The following is a 22347-nucleotide window of genomic DNA, read 5'->3' on the forward strand; positions in this document are numbered from 1 at the left end:
AGATCCATATTGCTGTGTGTGGCAAAGAAGTAATGCAGCATTTCTTTGTTTTTGGTTCTTAATGAAATACACAATTAAATGCATCTTTAAATTGATATCCTTTGATTAAGTGAGATACAGTATCTGCTGCTCCAATGGTGACCAGAGTGGATATGTCCTATTAAAACGACACGGCAGAAACACCTGGTGCTCCGCAAATATCCTCATGCTCCCCTACTGCAGCATCGCTGCAACCCTCCTGAGCCCGTATGGCCAGTGGATCACGAACACAGCAGCACACGTCCCCTCAGTCCCAAGCAGCTAAGGGGTGAGGTGTCTCTTCCGTCCCCGCTTTCCTGTTACTGCAAAGTTGGGAGCCAGTAGTTATTAAATACTCATTTATTTCACAGGCCTGCAGTAATATATACTCACCTGATAACTAGACCATGAAGATGCCTTCTGTTGGGTTCCTACTAAGCAAGACTCATTACTTTGCACACCTGACACTAAGTAGTGGCCCTGGGGGATGCTCTCCCTTGTATCCTTTTCACGTCTCTGCTTTTTATTATTTGTGCTATCAATGACATATACACAGAAACATTCCTCTATGATGCATAGCTGCGAATGGGGTAGAAATCATTTAAAAAGAGGAACACAAGGAAAGGCACCAGCTTTCTGGTCTTCACATGTTTTTTGAGATGCAATGGTGACTTGGCAGGAACATGACATTCAAATACTGAGCGATTTCTTCAAGCCAGAAATAATTCAGCACAGGTCTGTGGGCTTTCCAGGAAGTCTACGGGACACGCAGGTCCCAAGAACACAGACACTCTCAAACTTCGCTCATTCTTTTCAGAGAGCACTTCTGGATTTACTTTTTGTATTGTATTGTCTCGGGAGATTCTCGTTTGTGAAAATGCCATGTGGTACTGCCCCGCATCTGAAAAAAGTGAAGAGAAAGACGAGATCTGCTTTGATGTAATCAGATTCTCTGGAATTTAATCCTATATCCTATTTATGGCTGAGCTAGCCATTCAAAATTAAAATGAACCTTTCATCCATGTGTATCATAAATGGGCATTTATCAGGATTATATGATTTTGCAATCCATCTGAATACGTAACCAGAATTTGTTTTCTTTCCTTTTCCCTATGTAATTACCATGCAACAATAACAAAAGTGACATGTTTGAAGAACAGATAAAATGCTGTAAATTGGCCCGTAATGGTGATATTTCCTCATCTTCTGAAAAACCCATTTATTCTCTCTCAACAAATCAAGGCATTGTCAGCCCCTACTCATCTTGTGGCCAGAGGGGCTCCACCAATTTCTGGATGTAAGCGAGTCCCGGAATGCAGATGAGGCCCACTAACGAAGGCTTTCAGCACAAGCAGCTGGTCTTTGCTTGCCTCAATTTCTAAATCATCCATAATGGGGCCAAGACCTCCCAAGCACTAAAAAGAGCGAGCTGACATGCTGGACAAACTGTTAATTTTTTCCTGAAGAAGCTGCTATATTGCACATCTGTCACTGCAGCGCACACAATTACTCACTGAGTCGGGGAAAAAAATCTGCTGTGTGTTTCTAGCTGAGTTGTTAAGGGACCTAATGGAGAAAGACAATGGCATGGGAATCAAAACAGGCTGGTTTCTTGTGTGCTCGGCAATTTTCCTTCATTGTGGAAGGCTTTTGTGATATTAAAACAAGCAAGGTAGCCTAAGATGTGTTAAAAAAAAAAGCAGGAAAGGAATTACAAGTGGTACAATAAAAAGGTAGATGGATGAAGATGTAAGAGTGTGGACCGCTGGACTTGGCTGCAAGAGACCTACAGATCTCCCTGTGTTAGAAATACCATGGCTTTGTATTTTTAATTTCTCACCTTGTGTGTGCAATACAGATTTCCTATATCATTTCCACAATGAACTGTAGCCATTAATGAGGAACTGTAAAATCATAGGTTAGCCACAAATTCGTATAACAGAACCTGTGCAAGCCCCCGCCCCTAGCCCCAACCTCACTTGCTTACCATAACCATGAGAATTTGGCATCTAAAGAAATTCACTTTAATAATGGATAGCGGAATTTGCTTTTGGGAAGCATGTATTAAATGAGTTAACATATTATTTCTCATTCTTCTTGCTTTTCTTAAAGACTGCTGCTTTCAGGAAGAAATTTACTAGAAAGAAACAGAAAACTGTTTTTTGACTATTTTTGTTTTACTTGGGAGACTATTACAATATAGCCATACCTCTATTGTCTTATCTGAAAAATCAAGCATTAGATATAGTTTTTAAATGCTGGCGATTTATTTTGAGAGTTCAAAAAGCCAAAGTGTCTTGAAGACAGGCTTCACCCAACTTCTCACTTAAATAGATTAAGGTGTAAACGCAGGACATACTGACAATGCACTAAGAGTGAGGTCTGTCAATCTGGGAGTGATTTAAGATAGGAGACAACTCTAATGTGCAGATAAAATTAAAAGTGGCAATAGTAGCTCATGCTGCTGCAGTTAGAGGCTCTGACTCACTACTGTCCAATCTGGATTACTTAAGATGTCAGGTGTGTAAAGTCATGAGTCGTTGCTTGGTAGGAACCCAACAGAAGCGTCTTCATGGTCCACTTGCCAGCTGAGTATGTATTACTGCAGGCCTGTGAAATAAATGAGTATTTAATACTTATTACATTAAAAATAAGAGCATTTACTTTTACAATTCTACTCAATATTTTGGGAGAAAAGAAAAAGAATCAATGTAAGCAGTGAGATGCTTCTTGTAGCAAAAATCAAACACAATTTTGCACATTTACAATTACAAAACATTTAAAATAGCCAAGTATCTTTATAAGAGGTTCAACTTTCCAGCAGGAAATGGAATGAGTGTGACACAGTTGACTGTGATTGATATTTTAAGTTACTTGAGCAAAGAACCTGGAATTAGAATTATGAATTCTAGCATGGAAAGAAAACTTTAGCCAACTGTAATGTACAGACAAAATGAAAAGTGGCAATAGCAGATCATATTCCTGGTAGCTAATATCAGTAACCAGTCTAGCCCAACTTCACATAATCAATCTATCTATCTATCTATCTATCTATCTATCTATCTATCTATCTATCTATCTGTCGCAATGTGGCTTATAAGTGATTATGAATCAATCTGTGAGTCAAATATATATGCACCAATTTTTTGAGATACTGAAAATTTCCAGGACATAACAGTAATAATGAATTAACTGCACTACTAAATGTTGTCAATAGGCAGTATAGCTTTTAAAAAATTAAAAGTGCTTTCAAAAATACTTTTCTTGTTTTTAACTCCATTTTGTATTTAACAGTAACATATTTCAAGTATAAACACAATGACCACTCACAAATCATGCTCTCAAACATTATTTTATTCTTTTATTATTTGTTGTGCTGTTACTATTGTTTGCTATCAACAGAAAAAAAGAAAAATCCAAAATATGTCTTGCTAACAACTTCATGTAACTGTACCAAATTAGATCACATTTCTCTTTGATATCTACTTGAAATGTACTGAAAAGAAGCAATCATCAGGTCAATTAATTATAATAACAATTTGAAATGTTAAGCATTCATAAAATGCAATATTTTGCAATCATTTCTGTACATGGTACACAGAAGTTACCCCATATGTACACAATGTCTATATTTTTAAACCACTGTCTTAAAATCAGCTTAACTCAAACCACAATGAGTTCAAATCACTGACACTATTAATTGGCAATTTTTAGTCACTAATGGATCTCTTCCTAAAAAGAGCCGCCATACTATTTACAAATAAAAGCAAACTTGAGGGGAATGTTGCCTTAAAAACTATATTTGGTCAGAAGGAAGGAAAGAAATTACTCAAGCAAATAGCCTGGTCAATATCGAGCATAAAAAAATATGTAAAGAAAAATGGCTGAAGTAGGCATGCTCAGCATCTTTTAGGTATTTCAGGATTGGATAATTTGGATATGAGACAGGAGAACTATGCACTCTCTGAAACTGTCAGCCTAACCAATAAAGGAGGAGATACTGACAATGGAAGGGGAGCGCTACAAGGTAGCAGAGTTGCTGTCTCACCACCTTCTTGTGGACAAGTGAATGCGATGCTTTGGATGCTTTGGGCTGTAAGGGGAACTAACTACAGCTACATATAAACCCTAACTTTTAGTGGCCTTCATATCTTAAAGGGTGGTTGATTTACATCAAAATTTCTATTTTAATTGTGTTTTTCAATTGAGCTTAGATGTGACCAGAACCTCAGGCTGGCACTGATTTTTCTTCAGGGATGAATGCTGAAGGCGTAACTGAGAAGTAGGAGGGAATATTGTCACATCTACTTTAAGAGTTGATTCATTTATTCTGTAGCACTAAATGTATCAAAGAAATAACAAGTATTTTAAGTCCTTCCTCTGTGAGCCACATCATGGCCTTGACTTTCATTATAGAGTCTCCATACAAGCTTAGTAAATGCACTGCTCTCTGCTATGTGAGTTTTAATCTCATCAGAACGGGTGAAGCGAAAAAACATCACCAAGTCCTTGGGAGTCTGGAAAGTCTTACTTTGGTATCATTGCTTGTTATTAGTGGGTCAGCATTTGACTTCTGGGATTCTAGGAACTTCTAAGTTCCTAGGTCTTCAGACTCTGGAATTTAAAACACCAAAAACCAATACCAAGCTTTGAACAGACCCTAAAACACAATACACTATCATAAATACATTTTAAAATTTGTACTCAATCTCTCCTATTCCCCACCCTCCCTCTTTCATAGACACAACATTTCAAAAATCATTTAACAGTGGTGGATTTCTAAGTGACAAGCTTGAACAAAATTAATCATATACTAGGATTACCACAGAGTTAGTTTATCCCAGAAGAGTGCTTCAAAAAGGTAACTCAACTGCTGGTCTCCAGTGTCCTAACTAAACTTTACTTGCATCACCATAACCCCCGATATAAAAATCATTCTTAATATAGATGTGTGCAACTGGCAAAGCATCAAAACTTTCAAAATGTAGGTGGAACTTCCTTGTTGGCTCTCATTTCTTTAGGGACCATCAGAGAAATGTTTGTTAAATGCATCCACTTTCTCTAGTGTGTTTTAAGGACTCTTTCAGAAGATGGGTTATATGTGTGACCTCTATCTTTACCTAACCAACAAAGGCCTATATAAGTAGAAAAATTATTACTGTTAATCATTATTTAATAATGAAATTCTTACGAGATTTAATAAATCAATGTCAGCTAAAACCACAGCAATTTTGAATCTGAGTGGAAGTAACTGATCCAGAAATTAGTCTTTAGCACTTGATAAACAGGACTTGCTTTGCTTAAAGTAACATTTTAGTTCTTACAAAAGCAAATCAGCTCCGTGTACTTCTTCTTGTTCATCTCTTAAATAAGTTAGGCCGTTTGGAGAAATCTGGATTCTTTAGAGTCGTTTTAACCTTCAAATAAATTTATTTAATATTCAAATTATTTATTACAATGATTAAAATTAAAAGTTTACTATATCCGAGTTGATCTTAAAAAAAAAATATCAGTTTTGGGCAGAAAGAGGTAGAAGTAAGTCTGGATTAATAGAATTTGTAGTTTAGTAATAGTAAATTTTAAAAAAATACATAATTCCTGAAATAATTATGTTCTAAATGAGGTAAAATTTAGTCTGCATTAAAGTAATGTTGCGGGCACTCTGGTGATAACAATGATGAGGTTTGTTTTTGTCAAAATGAGAGAAATATTAATTTCTGTTTGTTAACTGTGAACTTCTTCTACATTGTCCAAAGATACTCAATTAATGTGTAAAATTATGGAAAAACAATCCTAAAGCAGAATTCAAGAGACATGAAAATTGCCAAGCCTTTCAAAGATTTGCTGAAGACTCTACTGATGGGATTAGAGGTCTTTCGCATTGCAACAGGTAATGAGGCTATGAAACAATCGCATCGGCCCAATCCCATTTCAGAAACTGTGGATGTGTTCATGTTCACTTGAGCATCACACCCATGCATGAAACAAGCAAATGATTGGAAAGTACTGACAGATGAGATTAAAATAAATAAATGAGCAGCTCTTTATACCAGGAAATAACTCCCCCTAAAACAACACACACACACACACACACACACACATACACACCCCCCACACGGTAAGGGGGAGAGGTTTTCACCTTAGCACCATGAATTGTGATGAAATACGCTTCCTATCACTGTCGCACTACTGAATGCAGTTAGAGTGATATTTTGGATATGCAGATTTCTGCTTCAAAAACAGAAGTGGGTTGTAATTTTAGGACAATACAATCTAGTGAACAAAACTCTTGAACATTTCTTTTTTGCACTTTTTCTTAGGTGGATTTTCCTGAACCGGCGGTAGTAGTCACAGGAGTGTTTTTTGATAGAGAAAATCCGAGCCCTAGGCCCTTCGGCCTCTGCATGGCTTGAATGGGTTCTGAGATCCCTTTGCCATCTCGTCCAAGGCCTGATCCAGGAGTCCAGCCCATATTCTGAAGCATTCGGTTTCCAATGTTGTTTTCTAGGATTGGCTGTGCATTTTCCCCCACAATTCCTGCAATGGCAAAGTGACAACTGAGCATTACAATGGACATAGATGACGATCTTAGGACAGAAAACCACAGGCTTGTGATGTTTTCAACAAAGTACCCGGGGAAGGCTTGTTTCTTCATCTTTGGATATACTGGCAGCAGTGAAGTCAATGGAAGAAAGATCTTGCTTAGAAATTCATTTCCACCACTTTGAAATACTGTAAACTATGAGCCTTTCTTGGCTTTTGTTATCAGTAAAGGTTAGGTAGCCGATGCCGTACACTGCTGAACCCACAGCAAATTGTAGTATCAGATAAAATCAGGCATGAGAGATCTTCAAAAATTCCATGGAAAACTTTATATATACATATATAAACACACACACACATATACATATATATAAGCATGCATTTTAAAATACATTTTCACCAAAATAAATCCCATTTTCCACATTTTTTGAAGTTCCTTCATATATAAATATAATTGTCAGTAAATTGAGTACTCTACAAATAGATTTTTATTACTATTCTAGACTCAATGGAAAATTCTGAAAATCACTAACATAGGATTATGTCTTACATTTGCCCAGGGCCTTGACATTCAATAATATCAAACTTAACTAAACCACTAACAGCATTCTGAATTTTTAGCAATTTACATTTTTATATTCCTCTTCTTGTTACTTATTATTCAGTTTGTAAACATATGCTTCCTTTAGTTCTCTTCTCCTTTTCTTTCAGGTCCATGTTTTAATGACTACAGAGGCGGGTAAGGAGGGGAAAAAAGGAGAAAAATAATATTGACGTTTAAGTATACATGTATTGTATAAACTACATATTTAATGTAAACCATATCTATCTCACAGAATAGAAAACAGTCCTTTCTATTTCTTGTTGTTCTTCCTCTTCTACATTTCCCTTCTCACATCTTCATTCTTTATTTGTAAAGATTTTTGAATAGTGCTTGACATGAGAATTAGACTGTTGTTTTATTAGCAAAGACACCTGAGAAATGCATCTATTTTAAGTATTTTTCTCTTGAATGACAGTTTCAAAGATAGTTTTTCTTTTAAAAATTTAAGAAACAGTAGGCCTATCTGGCAAAATCTTAACAGCACCAAATATTTTGGTTCCAGGGAAAATCTTAGGAGTAACAACAACAAAAAAAATCAACGCACTGATAAATTAACAAACATCCAAATCAAAGAATCCCAAGAAACGGAGTTCCTGTAGTTGCAGGCATGTGCTTTGCTGGTCTGCCTCACGTGTTGTATGGATTGGCACTCCCTGTTTGTCCTTGTATGCTAATCTTCTAGTGGCAGGGATTAGATTACAGTGCACAAAGGGGGAGACGGCAAGTGATTCTGGATGTAGGCAGACTCTTAAAAACCAGAGCGCTGCTTGTGGCTGCTCCCTTTTATAAGACAAAACTGGTCATCAAATAACTAATATTAGAGACTGTGTAAAGGAGGGTGAAGGCATCTTATTACAACTTTTGCTTTAGTGAGAACATACTAAGCCTAATCTCTGGTTGAACAAGGTCAAGGATATCTCCCTTTGCAAAGATCTGAGTGGGCACTCTACCAGTTCAGCCCTGGGTCTCGTGTATTTGTCTTTACGCTCGGAGATGTGGGTTTGTTTTCCTACAATCGTGTGGAGATGCACAGTTGACAACATCACTCAGTGATTTCAAAGGCTTGTCAGATTCCCATCCCTGACCCTTGCTAGCATCATCAAGTAATTCCTCCCTGGCTTGGGATGATGACAGTGCATGGCCTCATGAAAAAAAAGTTGATAACTTCTGTCCTATCCCTTTTCTGAGCCCATGTTCATCTTCTGGAAGATGATACAGACAGAAACATCTTCAAGAACCACAAAAACAAAAATAGTACCTATGAGCCTCCTACTTACACTAATACTCTATTTCCTGGCCTGGTTCATTGTTACAAAGATGGCCAACTAAATATTATTCTTTAAATTATAGATATACATTTTCATGTGTTCTTTGGTATACATATTTTGTGATAAAAATGAACTTTTTTTTTATAATAAAAGAAGTGTTGGTTGCTGAACCAGTAGTATATCTTCTCTGGTAGTTTGTACCTGGCATTTTGGAGAACAGCAGGTGGGTTATTTTTTACAATCTTTGCCTTGTAAAACAGGGAAAATTGCAAAGTACTAGAGACAAGTTTTAACTCTTATTTACTGTGGAGTAATTTTCAAAGCCCTTTTCTGAACATTTTGGGATTCTCAATTTTCACTGCATTCTAGGAATAAGAATAGAATAAGTCATTGTCATTTGTAAAATGACTGGGAATTAAGAACTAGATTAATACAACAAGCAGTTGACTTTGGACATAACAAAGGGTAGGGGAGAGAAAAGTTTCTTAGTTATAAAACGCAAAGAAAGGGTCTTTGCCAAAAAATTTTGCTTAATAAAAGAGTGATTAAGTTTCTATTTTGAATTTATGATTACAGTGACAAGAGAGGTTTAAAAATATGTAACATTTATCTAAACAGCTGCTGAACAGGTATGCTAGATGAGACAGAACACCAGCAGTCAGTCTCACAACCCTGATATTTTTCAGTGATGGCCATGAATTAATTTAATTTCAGCCATAAGCTAAAAGCAGATCAGAGGTCTCTTGCCGCCCTAGGCTACACATCTGTTGACTTGCATTTCTGATACAACAGCCTGCAAAAGTCCAGGTTTAAAACGTGTTTAATATTTAAGAAAAAGAAAACAAGTCCAATTTAAAAGATTTCTACAAAACTGCTAAATTATGGTCAGTTTTCAGCTTTAAAGTTAGCAGCAAGTGATAAGAATTCACTATCATAATTTTTTAAATATTTTATTTCAATCACTCGTGGCCCAGTGGTGGTCAGACTATTTTTATGCTTATGTTTTTATATAGGTAGAAAACAACTCATTTTCCGCCTGGTTTCTTGTAATTTTGAGTTCATGTCTCTTCTTTAAAATAAATCATTATCTATACTTGAAACATACACACAGAGAAATGATGGTTAATTGCCCAAATGCTCATGTTTCCACAAAGAAATATGACCTAAAAAAGGTGCAGATTCTTTTTCATTTAAAATAATACTAGCCCTATTGTTGGTCTCCCATCCATTTTTTTTTTTTTTAAGAAGATTAAAACTTGGGAACGGGACAGCTCAGCACAGCACAGCATATTCCATAACCACAGCTTCCCTTCCTTTTGCTCCTGGCAGCATTGAATCCTTTAAGCTGTTTCCTTGAAGGCTCTCCTGCTTGGGCATTTCCACAGCACACGGCCTGCAGACCCTCCTGCAAGCTCCTTGCTAACCCCCCACCCCCCCCGCCAGCTCCAGCTCCCAGCCCCGTCTGCTGGACTTCTCGTCTCTATTACAGCTGAGCGGGTCGTCTGCCGTCCAATCTTCCAGAGGGCTTTGTGGAGGGTAATTCACTTGCGTAATTGGTTCAAGAGATGAAAATCTTGTATCGGCCTCTCTTAGCTACTAATCTATCCAGCTGACTGCAAGCCTAATTGGCAGCTTGTTTAGTAATTTGGCTCCTAAAGTGTTGTATTGATGTTGGTTCAACAGCCAATGGAAGGGGAGGCGACGCACGCTGCTTCCCATAAAACAGTTCATTCCGCCTCTGTCCCTGCCCAGTATTCAGGAGGCATTAGTGCTTTGAGGTCAGTCTTTCTTCCCATTTCTTTCACCTATCACTTCACTATAACTTGAGGAGCAGAATTCTCAATATTCTTATTTCTGATGCTATTAGCACAAGTTATTCTCACTAAAACTGAGGAAACTCAACTCTGTTCTTCAATTTTTGAAAATAGCTGATAGATTGACAACAGTTAGCATAATTTGAGATGTGAGAAAGTAGTAGATATTATACTTTGTCAAGGCCTTAGGTTTTTGTTTTTAACAGTATAAGTTTTGCTAATTTAGCCTCCTCTGTATTTCATCTGCCTTCCTGCAGGTATTTTATTATGATTCCTTTTAAAATAAGTTTAAATAGTTAATTGCTTAAGATATAAAGTAGTTTTTAAAAAAATGGCAATTAAATGAAGGTGGCCAGTTTTGTAGAAAATAAAAACATGATTATTGATCAATCCAGAGAAGGGCGTGTTCTTTTTTTTTTTTTTAAGATTTATTCATTTTATTACAGCCAGATATACACAGAGGAGGAGAGACAGAGAGGAAGATCTTCCATCCGATGTTTCACTCCCCAAGTGAGCTGCAACGGGCCGGTACGCGCCGAACCGATGCCGGGACCAGGAACCTCTTCCGGGTCTCCCACGCGGGTGCAGGGTCCCAATGCATTGGGCCGTCCTCAACTGCTTCCCCAGGCCACAAGCAGGGAGCTGGATGGGAAGTGGAGCTGCCGGGATTAGAACCGGCGCCCATATGGGATCCCGGGGCTTTCAAGGCGAGGACTTTAACCGCTAGGCCACGCCGCCGGGCCCATGGGTGTGTTCTTACTAACAGATATTTTGTTATACACAAATACATCTGTTATGGGATGGGCATCTGGTAAAAAACAATACATTTTCAAAAATTTAAATAACTGCTACAATAGAACTATAAAGCAGAGAGATATATTTATTTGCTGTAGTAAAATCTAGATCATTTGTTGTATGTCTACTGTGTACCCGGTCCAAGGTACAAGTGTTCCATACATACCATTTGTTATTTCTATTCTTCACAACTGTGTTAGGATGAGGAAAGTTAATGGTTCTCAAAGAGATGAGCTAAATTGATTGGAGGACACAGTAGAAGTTAACTTTGGGTAGGCTTACTTCAAAAGCCCACACATCTTCCATGACCTGCTGCTGCCTTCTGAGCATTTTTAGTAGAGATAATGTTGCAACATGTGTTTTTAATTTATTAATTTTGACTTTCAGAAAAAAAGAGTTACTTATTTGGAAGCAAGAGCTTTGTAGAGACACAGAGAGAGAAGAAATGGAGGAAGATCTTCCATTTGCTGGCTCACTCCCCAGCTGGTGCCAATGGCCAGGGGTGAATCAAGCCGAAGTCAGGAGGCAGCAGCTTCATCCTGGTCACCCACACAGGAGAGGAGCTGCAAACACCTTGGCCCATCTTCCGCTTTGGAGCTGGATCAGGAGTTGAGCTGCCAGGTCATGAACTAATGCCAATGTGGGATGCTGGAATAGCAGGCAGTCCCACAAATTTATTTGAAGTTTGTTGAATGAACTAGAACACTAACTTCTCTCAATTTATGCACAGAAAAATCACAGCATATATAAAACTACCATAGTTGGAAAACTTGGAATAAAACATAAAACGTGCAGTCTTCAGAAATAAAAATTTTTTCTGTATCTGTCATTTCCTTTGATCTCCCATCTCGACAAGAAAGACAGGGATGCTGGCCCATTTTATAGATGAGACTGATGCCTACATAGGGAATGCACACCTCCAAGGTGAATGATCTAAGAAGTGTCCCAGTCAGAACAGGCACTTAGAATATCTGAGTGAAAATGTTCCTGTTTCCATTGGCTGAAATCATATAAAATTATATCATCAATATTTTACGTTCTGCCATATTTTCACAAATGACTAGTTTTACTCAGAAAATTTAAACTTCTGAAAAAATGTTGTCAGCTTAAACCTGCACAGTGAATCTTAACAGAGTATACTGTGTTTATATTATTTTACAGATAAGTTAGCACATCTGCATTCCTCACATTTTATTCATACTGTTGTTCAGAATTTTATTCCCATCTTATTATCCATCTGCATAGTCACCGTTGCCGTAATTACTATCACTTTTACACATTTTATACATTATTAGTTTTGTACATTTGGTATTAGCTTGAACCACATGTTTAACAAGTTCACTGCCCATCTTTAATTCAGATTTTCATTCTTCTCACAATAGGTAATTTTTTTCCACCTATGGTAAAAATTTAATTCTGCTAGGTCTTTGAATCCTTATAAGTGGGATTAGTACACTGGGAATTAACTGCTGTACTCAGAGTGTGCTTTTACTCCTGAGTAATAGTTTGATTTCCGTTTTTATTTTAGTTTGCACTCATTTTTTTCTTTTCCTGCTCTTGCTATGCCATGATACTGCCATATAACAGAAAGTTATCCTTGTGACTGTAAAGCAAATGCATATGCTATTGTAATCATTTGGAAAAGAACCATAAAGAGGTCTTTAGGGAGAGAAGAGGGGGGAGGAAACAAGGGGGAGCCCCTATACTTCCACATAGGTTTGGTAACAAATGTGAAATTCACTCATTTTACATAAATTACAAAATAAATAAATGCAAAATAAAATCTTTTTTTTTTCTTTACTTTAACTCTTTGGGTTACAGCTTAGCTGGATATATAACTTATCTTTAACTCTTTGGGTTACAGCTTAGCTGGATATATAACTTAATCTACTTTGGTTCCTTTCCCAAATGAAACCAGCAGCTTGGAATTTTATTTCAGCCTGTCCACATGAGTGGCAGGGTCCCAAGGACCTGGGCCATCCTGCGTGCTTTCTCAGGTAACAGCGAGCTGGATTAGAAGTGAAGCAGCCGGAACTGAAGCTCACGTGGGATGCCGGCTTTATGGGCGCAGGTTTTACGTGTGGGCCACAGTGCCGGCCCCTCTTTTCAATATCGGAAGCAGTTTGTATAACACATTTTTCAGTTTTGATTTATGAGATCATCTTCAGTGATTATTTGAGGTGGTTCGAGGGGCTCACAAGAGCCCAGCCTGTTTCTTACAAATCCCAGTAAATGTTCTATTTGGAGTCCAGATAAAAATATTACTTATTATTCTTTTTTTCTGCATACAAGTGGGATTTTGTTTCTACTCTGCTCACTGCTGAGGATGGAGCCCTCTAGAAGTTGTGACTTGACAAGGAGCTTAGCATCCAGCTCCAGGCCTGGTTCTCTGCCCTTGGGGTCTCTAATAGAGTTCCAGATTCCTGAGTCGGGGCACAGTATGTGTGGATATGGGTTGGGATGACTCAGAACAAAATTTTCGTCTTGAGTATTTCTTTTCTCTTTCCTGCACTTTCAGCTACACATCTAAAGTGATGGTTTTACATTTTATTCAGCATTTCCAGTTTTTCTGTAGCTAAAATATTTTCTCATTAATTTTTCATATGATCAGAAACAACTCTTTTCTAATATATGTACTTACCCAGTCTGTAAATGGGCTCTATCCTGAATCATGAGAACCATTAAAGAGTTACTGTAACACATATCTAAAAGGAAGTTTGGTGTTGCATATGTCAAGTGTTGTTTATTTAGCCTTTTGTTCCACATTTTGGAAACAGTCTGTTTTCACAATCAGTAATAACGGGAATGAGTAGCCAGTCTGGTATGCAGGACACGTGTGTCCCACATTGGAGTGTCTGGGTTTAGTTCCTGGCTCTGGCTCCCGTCGCAAGCTCCCTGCCGAGGTAGATCTTGGGAGGCAGCAGTGACAGTTCAAAGTAGAGGGTTGGTGCTACCCACACAGGAGACCTACGCTGCACCCCCACTTCCAGGATCCAGTTCTGGCTTAGCCCCAGCTTGTACAGGCATTTAGGCAGTGAGTGACCTTTGTCTGTGTTTATTTTTGTGTTTGTGCTTTAAAAAACAGAAAACAAAACAAACAAACAAACAAAAACCCAAAAAGGTGATAGCCACAATTTCTTAATAAATGTACTTTTAGATCATGTAATATCAATCCTTTGTAAACTGGTTTCTCTCCAAAACAGACCAACATTGCTATCTTTTGAAAAAATGCTTATTTCTCCCGTTTAGTTCATGGCTTTTTTTTTTTTTCACCTTTACAGATGACATTTTTCAAACCATAAAATGCATTCTGCTGGCAAGCCTTCTGGCTTCAGTGGTTCTCAATTTTATAATAATATATCCACATTCTTTGCTATGGAGACTGTCTTTCGGTGTATGACTTTGAATGAGGCAGAGAACAAGCTATACATTAAAGAAATCAATATCTAACCTTATCAATATCCATTCTACTTTGTCAATACAAAATGCAAAGGTGAAAGAGCAGTAAATAAAGTAAAGCGCTGAAATAAATTTGGTGTTCCTGTCACAATTAATAATGTTCAACTGGTAACAACGCTGGCTGGTCTGGAGCCTTGTAAAGCGGCTGGCATTATGCTTCAAACCTATTGCTACAAGAAGATGGGAAAGAAACATTTTCAGCACACTGGCAGGTACATATGATCAGACTTTGTGTCACTGATTTCAATGGGGTGTTACATTTTAAAAAAATACTATCAATATTATATAGAATTATTTATCTTTAGAGTCATAAATTATTATACAAGCCCAGTTTGCGATTATAAAATTAAAAGTGTCAAATATTTTTCTGACAATTTTTTGGGGGGTAAATGCTTTCTAGAGCTGTTTGTACAATATTGCAAAGATAAATGGGAGAGAATTATCAAACAATACTTAAGCTGTCAGGCGTTCAACTTACACCCGGTTTCAAATGAGAAAGCTTTACCTTCTGTGTTTTTCCAGCTTAGGCTTAATGTTGATTAAAAGCAAAATATATCTCAATTCCAGTCAGTGTATTTTCTAAGTGGTCTGCAAGGGTTTGTAAAATGGCAAGAACAATCACTTTAAAGTGATTCCACATGCAAGCTCAACTTCAGAGGTTTACAAATTATAACTGATTCTTTAGTGTGTGACCGAGGGTATTCCAGAATTTGAGAATTACAATATTCAGAGACAAATGGTCTAGGATTCATAACCTCATTATCAAAGAGTATATATGCAAAAGCATTTCTTACTTGAATTCAGATAATAATCTCCACCTCAGAGTTGATTCATTAGTATTTGAAGATATTCTATTTAAAACTGAGAACTTTTAAAATAACCTCAATCTCTTCCCCTTTTACAGAAGCAGCAATGCATAGATTTAAAAAATACACTGAAAATCAGTAACATTCATTTTCTCCAGTACTTTTTGAGTTAATTAAAAATGCATGAAATTTCTTTAAATTTTATCTTTAAAAATATAGCAGTACAATAAAAATCAAGACTCTTGAGAGAACCATGACCATTTTGAAATGTAACATTTTAAATATGCTGATGAAAGCTTAAGAAAAAAGCAGCTTTAGGCTACAGTTTAATGCTTGTATCCAAAGTCCATATAAATGCTTTCTTCTGATGTTCCTGAGTTGTAACATTGAAATCGCCTTGCAAAAGGAATTCTATTACCACTCCTCAACCACTGCATTCTGCTTCTCACCGACAGTGTGCAGGCCGTCTGCACCTGACCCACTGTCCTCCTCCCCTCACTGCTGACACTAGGTGCTTTAGGAGCACTTCTGAGATGGCTCATGTGCCGTCTCTGACACCAACGCTTGAATCAAGGAAAGATAAGGGAATTCAGGGGATCATTCAACTGCAATGGGATGTTAAAGGATCCTACACCTGTCTTATGAAAGATTTCAATGAAATAACTCATGACATGTATTTGATCTAAAATTGACTATTCAAGTATATTCCTGTATGAAGAGATAGAAGTATTTTGTGAATAATCTGTATTTTTAGACAGTCAGAACTAGAGAAATCCTCTATAAAAGTTAAGACATAATGGTGGGTTAAAATCAACAAATGCAATAAGATAGTCTTTCTAGTTTTAAAATATGTTATTATAGAAAGATCACAGGTTTAGTAGTCAGAGGATGCTCTTTTTCTCATTGAATAATTATGCCATTTTATATGGCCAGCCTAAAACTGAATCTTAATTTTTACGATCTGCAAAATGATAACAATATCTAGCTCAGATAGTTGCAAATCTAAAATAATAGTTTCTGGTATACACCACATCCATAGTAAGTGGTGAATATTACGCAGTGTAAATACAAACACACGCTATATATAGGTATTCCCTAATTCCAAACCCTCAAATTTCATGCAGCTAGAAGAAGAAGGGCAGATAATATAACTGAAAGAATGTTTTTATTATGTACCTCTTGGTATAGAACAGTGGCATTAGGGATCTTCCAACTTAGAGTAACTCTTCAATTTTCTAGTGCTAAACTATACAGTGGGCTCCCTAAAATGCAAATATAAGCTTCACATCTTTTATTACCTTTGATTTTACCAGGCCAAGAAGCACACAAATAAGGAAAAAGGAAGACAAGGCGCCACCATTGTGGCATCCAGCACCGGAGAGCAGCACTGATTTGGGCCTTGGCTGCTCCAGCTGCAATCCAGCTCTTTGCTAATGGAAGTGGGAAGACCAACGGAAGATAGCTGCAATGGGTTCAGTGCCTGCCATCCACCTGGGAGACCGAGATGAAGTTTGTGGCTCTCGGCTCAGGCTTGGTCATTACCTGGCCACTGCAGCCTTCTAGGCAGTCAATTAGAGGATGTGCTTACTCCCTCTGTCTCTCCCCTGCAGCCCTCTATCAAGTAAATCTCTCTAAATAAAGGGAAAAAAAAGTCTGAGCGCATATATATATATATATATATATATATATATATATACTTTTCTTGTCATTGCTTATTCTATTGATATGGAGCTTATTTTCATATTCTGTACATAAACCACCTTTTTTAAAAGAAAAGATTGTGCAAATGAAGGGAATTTAAGAGAAAGTTTATAAATTTGGAATGGTTACAGAGCCTAGGCAAATCCAAGGCTGTTACTCTTGGCTAACTGATCAAGTATCAACATACGATGCATTTTTTCATAAATTTTATGACAATGTAACAGCCATCAAAGCTAACTATTTTATAATCCTATGTAAGTGTTTTCATATTAATGCCCAGTTGACTTCCTTGTCTCACTGTGCCTCGCTTATCAACGCTTTTGCATGGAACTTTGTACTACAGACTGCTCTTATTCACTCCGCGCATAAAGTCAATGTCCAGGAAAGTTTTCAGTGACCTCTGCTCTTTAGTGACTTCCCTCTTCACAGCATGTGTGGTGTTCTCTCCGAACTCTCTAAATGAGGGAATAGGAATCTAAGATTGCTTGGGAACTGGGTTAAGAAATCAGACTGCCACATGTATAAGCCAAGTTTCCATCCACTATTGCCACATGGGACACATGTTCTGAGGTTGCTGCTCTAACTTGAAATCATCATCTCCTGTTTCAGTCTATCCATTCACACCTTATTTCTCCAAGAAGTCTGTAAATTGCCAAAAGCCAAGAACATACCCTTTGATATTTTTGTGTATATCATTTCTTCACATAAAGTCTTTCATTGGGGCAGATATGTAAGCAAATATTTTATTGATTTCCTACTGAAAATTCTCTTGAAGGAACAGATAATGCAGCCTGACACCAACGTGAAGTGGTTTGTTTAATTGTTTGTTGCAACCGCACTGTCCATGAATTATCTGTTTCACTGCCGATGATGTATGGACTACGGCTTGGACTTGTTCCACACTGCCCGTATTCTTACCTCCTGTAGTGGGTCCAGGCAAAGGCGCCGCTTTCCTCCTCCGTTTGATATCTCCCGTGCACAAGGATCCTAAATGCATGCTTGTTTGCCTACAAACAATTATCAGAAAAAAAAAACTATTAAGAAAGTAGGGAAAACATGACACATAAATACACAGTTTGTATAATCTGAACCTAAATCAAAACATTCTGAACAAAGATGGAGCTGCATAGTAAAACCACCAATCTTGTTTATATCGAAACGTAATTACGTTTGTTGACAAGTGTTCAGCAGCTAAATGCGCCATCATAAATTGTTACTGGAATGAATAATATAAAAGGAATGCTTTTTAATTTTCAAAACTGGCAATCTTTCTGGCTCAACATAAAATCAAGCACTGTTGTTTCTGACAGGAAAATAGCTAAGATTAATTATCTAAAGCGATCACAATATTGTTGCTAGGTTATCAATTGGTTACTAATGCTTTACTGTCAGAAAAACATTTATTACAAGAAAAGTATGATCAATTTCTTTTAGGATATTACAGCAGTGAATTCTTTTAGAACATTTAAAATAAATGGAAGGAAAGTGATGTTCCTTTTATAATGAATCTCATTAGAATTCTTTAGTTAATTATTTACAAAGTAGATTAGAAGACATAATTTGAATGCATTTATGCTTGTCTACTGCTACTCAACAGTCTACCATGATACTGGGGTGTAGCCGGAAAGCAACGATGCGTAGGAAGTGAGAAGAGGACCTTTAGCTATCTTGTAACCAGTTATAGCTAGATTATTCTGCCTATTCTTGGTCTTGTACATTAAAGTGTTTTGGAAAAACAAGCAACGGGCAAATTGGGGTTCAAGAAGGGGTGAGGGGAAAGAAAGGATATATATAGTTCTTCCAATTTCTTGAATTACAAAAGGATTCTGAGTTTGTTTCCTGGACTACAATCTTTGATGTGGGTTTAGCTTAGGATATAAGCATCATGTATCAAAGATAAATGAAACATAGCACATGTTCTTTTAGTAATATACAGATGTATGATTTTCATTTGAAAGGATCCAATTTGAAAATAACCATGTTAATAGTGAAAAGGAAAAATCAATTCAGATTAAGGCCTAGTTGTAGATATGACTGTACTGTACACATACATTCAGATATTTATTACATAAAGTGGAACACCAGTACTGGCTTGCAAAATTATTTAAATACAGTTTCTATCTATGACAAATAAAGTCAAGCCACAATCTGGACAATACAAGGGATGCATACTAAATAAAATACACCGTGAACGTCTATTGACATAGTCTGACAGTAAATGGAAGTTTAAAACTATATTATCACAGAGAAGACATTGTACCAAATCCATCCATTGTCGTACTCCAGAAGCATTTATCAATGGTAGTATGAACTCGGACTAACACACTGCAGTGGCGGTGAAACAGGAAGGGAATGAAAAGGAGATGAAAGACACAAAGGGTACGAAACATTTAAATTCTGCTGTTGGAAAAATGAAAGTCTGAGTGATAACCTCATAAAATGTGAAATAAATGAGGACAATAGTAGCGGTGGCAAACAGAACGAACTTAATAAACAACTGCTAGAGATGATAATATTTAGTACTTACAATAATTGTAAATAGACTGCAAGCATATAAATATGTATATTTATATATGTATGTATTGGGGGTGGCATTTCAATGAGAAAACTGTGCCTTTGGGAGAGTTTTCTAGTCATCTTGTTCTAATTCTAGGGGAGCTACCTTAAAACTCCAGGTGGCAGAAAACAAAGTAGAGAGAAATGATTCTTGCTTATGCAATTGAAAATTCACTGAGTCTTAAAGAAGAACAGCTATTCTTCTGAGGAGAAGGGCGGTTCTGTGTCCATTTTGATGACAAGGTCAATATTACCTTCCTTAGCAAAACTGCTTCTTTTACTTCTCCTTTCAACCTATCATATCACCTAGTTCCCTCATTAATTAGCAAGTTGCAAACCTTTAACAGAATCATTTTATATCTACTTTGAGTAGTGATTTTACCATATTGTACAATATGTTTTAATCTTATCTCTTTTTTTAAAGTTAGTTTATTTTTATTAGAAAGTCAGATTTACAGAGAAGGAGAGACAAAGAGAAAGACCTTCTATCTGCTGGCTCATCCCTAAGTGGCCACAACGGCCGAGGCTGAGCTGATCTGAAGCCAGGAACTTCTTCCGAGTCTCCCACACAGGCGTAGTCCCAAGGCTTTTGGCCACCCGCGACTGCCTTCTCAGCATTCAGCAGGGAGCTGGACGGGAGGTGGAGCAGCGGGGACAAGAGTCATGATCCTCATGCATGCAACGCAAGGACTTTAAATACCAGGTTACCGCGCTGGGCCCTATCCTATCCCTCTTGGGAAAGACTGGAGTAAAGTGTACCTTAGCACAGCATATACCAGACAGGTTCAAACGCCTGGACAAACTGAAGAGGAAGAGAGGGTATCATTTTCGGAACTGAGAATAAGGCAGGAATCTGCATTCTGAGCCGTTGTCTTCCCATGATCCAGCTTTGAGAAGGAACCCATAGACTTCCTGCTGATCACCCTCTGCTTTAAAACATGCTAGCCATGTTTGTAGTGTTAGCTCCTGGTGCTGAATAGGTTTCTCTTTACGTGTTGCTGAAAGAATTCCTAACTGACAAACACCCTGCTCTGTGCAGAGAACAGTTAGTAGTAGTTCAAGATGTCTCCAGGGCAGTGATTTTAGATTGCAGGATCTGAATGGAGAAGATGAGGGCTGGATCAGAGATTATATGTGCCACCTATGCCCATGAACTTGTCTGGACTGTATCAAGGATGGTGATTCACTGAAGTTTTTACATAAGGAGCGAAACAGTCCAGACGCAGGGGCTGCTGGTAGGCAGCTGGTAGGGAAAGAGGGTGGGGCTTGAGGGAGAGAGCTGTAGTCCGTCACCTTTCCAATAGTCCAGGCATCTGTTTCTTCCTGGAATACCCATTTTAGCTGCAGTGACTTAAGGTTGATATAAAGTTGCTGCACAATTAAACGTCTTTGTGTTAGTGCATCTGATTAAGACAGTAAAGAGGGTGAAAAGGGCAGTGATTGGAGAGCTGCAATTCTGCATTATTTTTGTTTTTAAAATCCTGGCTGTATTTCAGATACATTTAAAGTTCAAATTAAGCTAAACAAGGAGAATCCCTAGTAATAAACATATTTTAAGTAACAATTAGAATTACGTGAGTATCTGATCCACAGAAGCTCTCAATGTGACTACGCATAGCACTGGTTTCTACTTCTGTTGTTTTGTACCACTTGCAGATGACTGGAGCTTTCTGATTGCTTATAAATCCATCTCATGTTCACACTGCCTTTTTTTCCTCTGTTGCTTTCTTTTATTTTTAATTTATTTTAGTTTTTTACATTTTATTATCATTTGATGATACAGTTCCATATTCCCTATCTCCTCCCTAATTCCCTCCCCCCCACCTAGTTCTTCTATATCATTACTAAAGTATACTTCTTCATACACAGTCATATGTCCATCATTGCAGCATGGACAATGGCAGAGAGTCCAGAATCCTATTGTCAAGATACAGTGAACAGTTTCATTGTAAGTCCATCTTTGTCTGGAAGTAGAAATGCATACTACACTGCATCTTCATATCTGGATGTTAGTCTCCATTTCACAGCTACTGTACATCCCCTTAAATGAAAAGTCATAATACAAAATCAACAATAGAAAAATAGAAATTTACATAGCCATGAAGTTGAATGACATGTTACTAGATATGACAGTCTCTATTACACAGCTACTATACATCCCCTTAAATGAAGAGCCACAAAACAAAATCAACATCTGGGAGAAAAAAGAAATTAACAACACCAAGAAGTTAAATAACATTTTATTAAATGACTAACGTATACCTGAAGAAATGAAAATCAAGAACCTTCTTAAAGAAAATGATGCTACTGCATGATCTACGAGTCACTGAATGATTTAATCAGAAGAAAGTGTTTTGTAGGGATAAAACCAACAGAAAACATCAAAACCCATGCAATATAGTTTCCGCTGATCTTTGTTGGTGAAGTATGTCTCGTCCAGACAATAAACAGATGGGTTTTGTTTTTTAAACCAGTCTACTAATCTATGACGTTTGACTGAGCTTAAGCCATTTACATTCAGAGTTTAATATACATGGATGGTACTTTGGTCCTGTCATTTTAGGAATGGGTTGTTCATTGGTTTAGTCTTCTGTTGTCATTTTACTGGGATGTTCTTCCTGTTTGCCTTTGTTTTTGGTAGGTGCTATTCCTCTTCTCTGTCAAGAGAATACCTTAAAGTATCATTTGTAGGGCAGGTTTGAGAGAGGCAAATTCTTTTAACCTTTCTTGACTGTGGAAGAATTTTATTTCATTTTCAAAGACAAAAGAAAGCTTTGCTGGAT

General features: G+C 37.3%; 1 protein-coding gene across 3 annotated transcripts in view; it reads right to left on the reverse strand.

The window, feature by feature from the left end:
* Window positions 1-288: 288 nt before the first annotated feature.
* The window catches only part of GPATCH2 (G-patch domain containing 2), a 174457-nt gene continuing 152398 nt past the window's right edge, over window positions 289-22347 (reverse strand). Inside the window, exons 9-11 of one of the 3 annotated variants that reach the window (XR_009246174.1) lie at window positions 17927-18015; window positions 6158-6555; window positions 289-919 (exon numbers count right to left, since the gene is read on the reverse strand). Coding sequence is in view for 1 of the 3 variants with exons in the window: in XM_058669190.1 (XP_058525173.1) it covers window positions 6335-6555; window positions 17927-18015 (310 nt within the window). In the remaining 2 variants the exon portion in view is untranslated. Of the gene's footprint in view, window positions 920-2488; window positions 2629-5544; window positions 6556-17926; window positions 18016-22347 lie in introns of those variants that run through there. The other 2 variants (XR_009246175.1, XM_058669190.1) reach the window with 2 other exon arrangements.

The sequence above is a fragment of the Ochotona princeps genome, chromosome 10 (genome assembly GCF_030435755.1).
Source record: "Ochotona princeps isolate mOchPri1 chromosome 10, mOchPri1.hap1, whole genome shotgun sequence".
In the NCBI taxonomy this organism is placed as follows: domain Eukaryota; kingdom Metazoa; phylum Chordata; class Mammalia; order Lagomorpha; family Ochotonidae; genus Ochotona; species Ochotona princeps.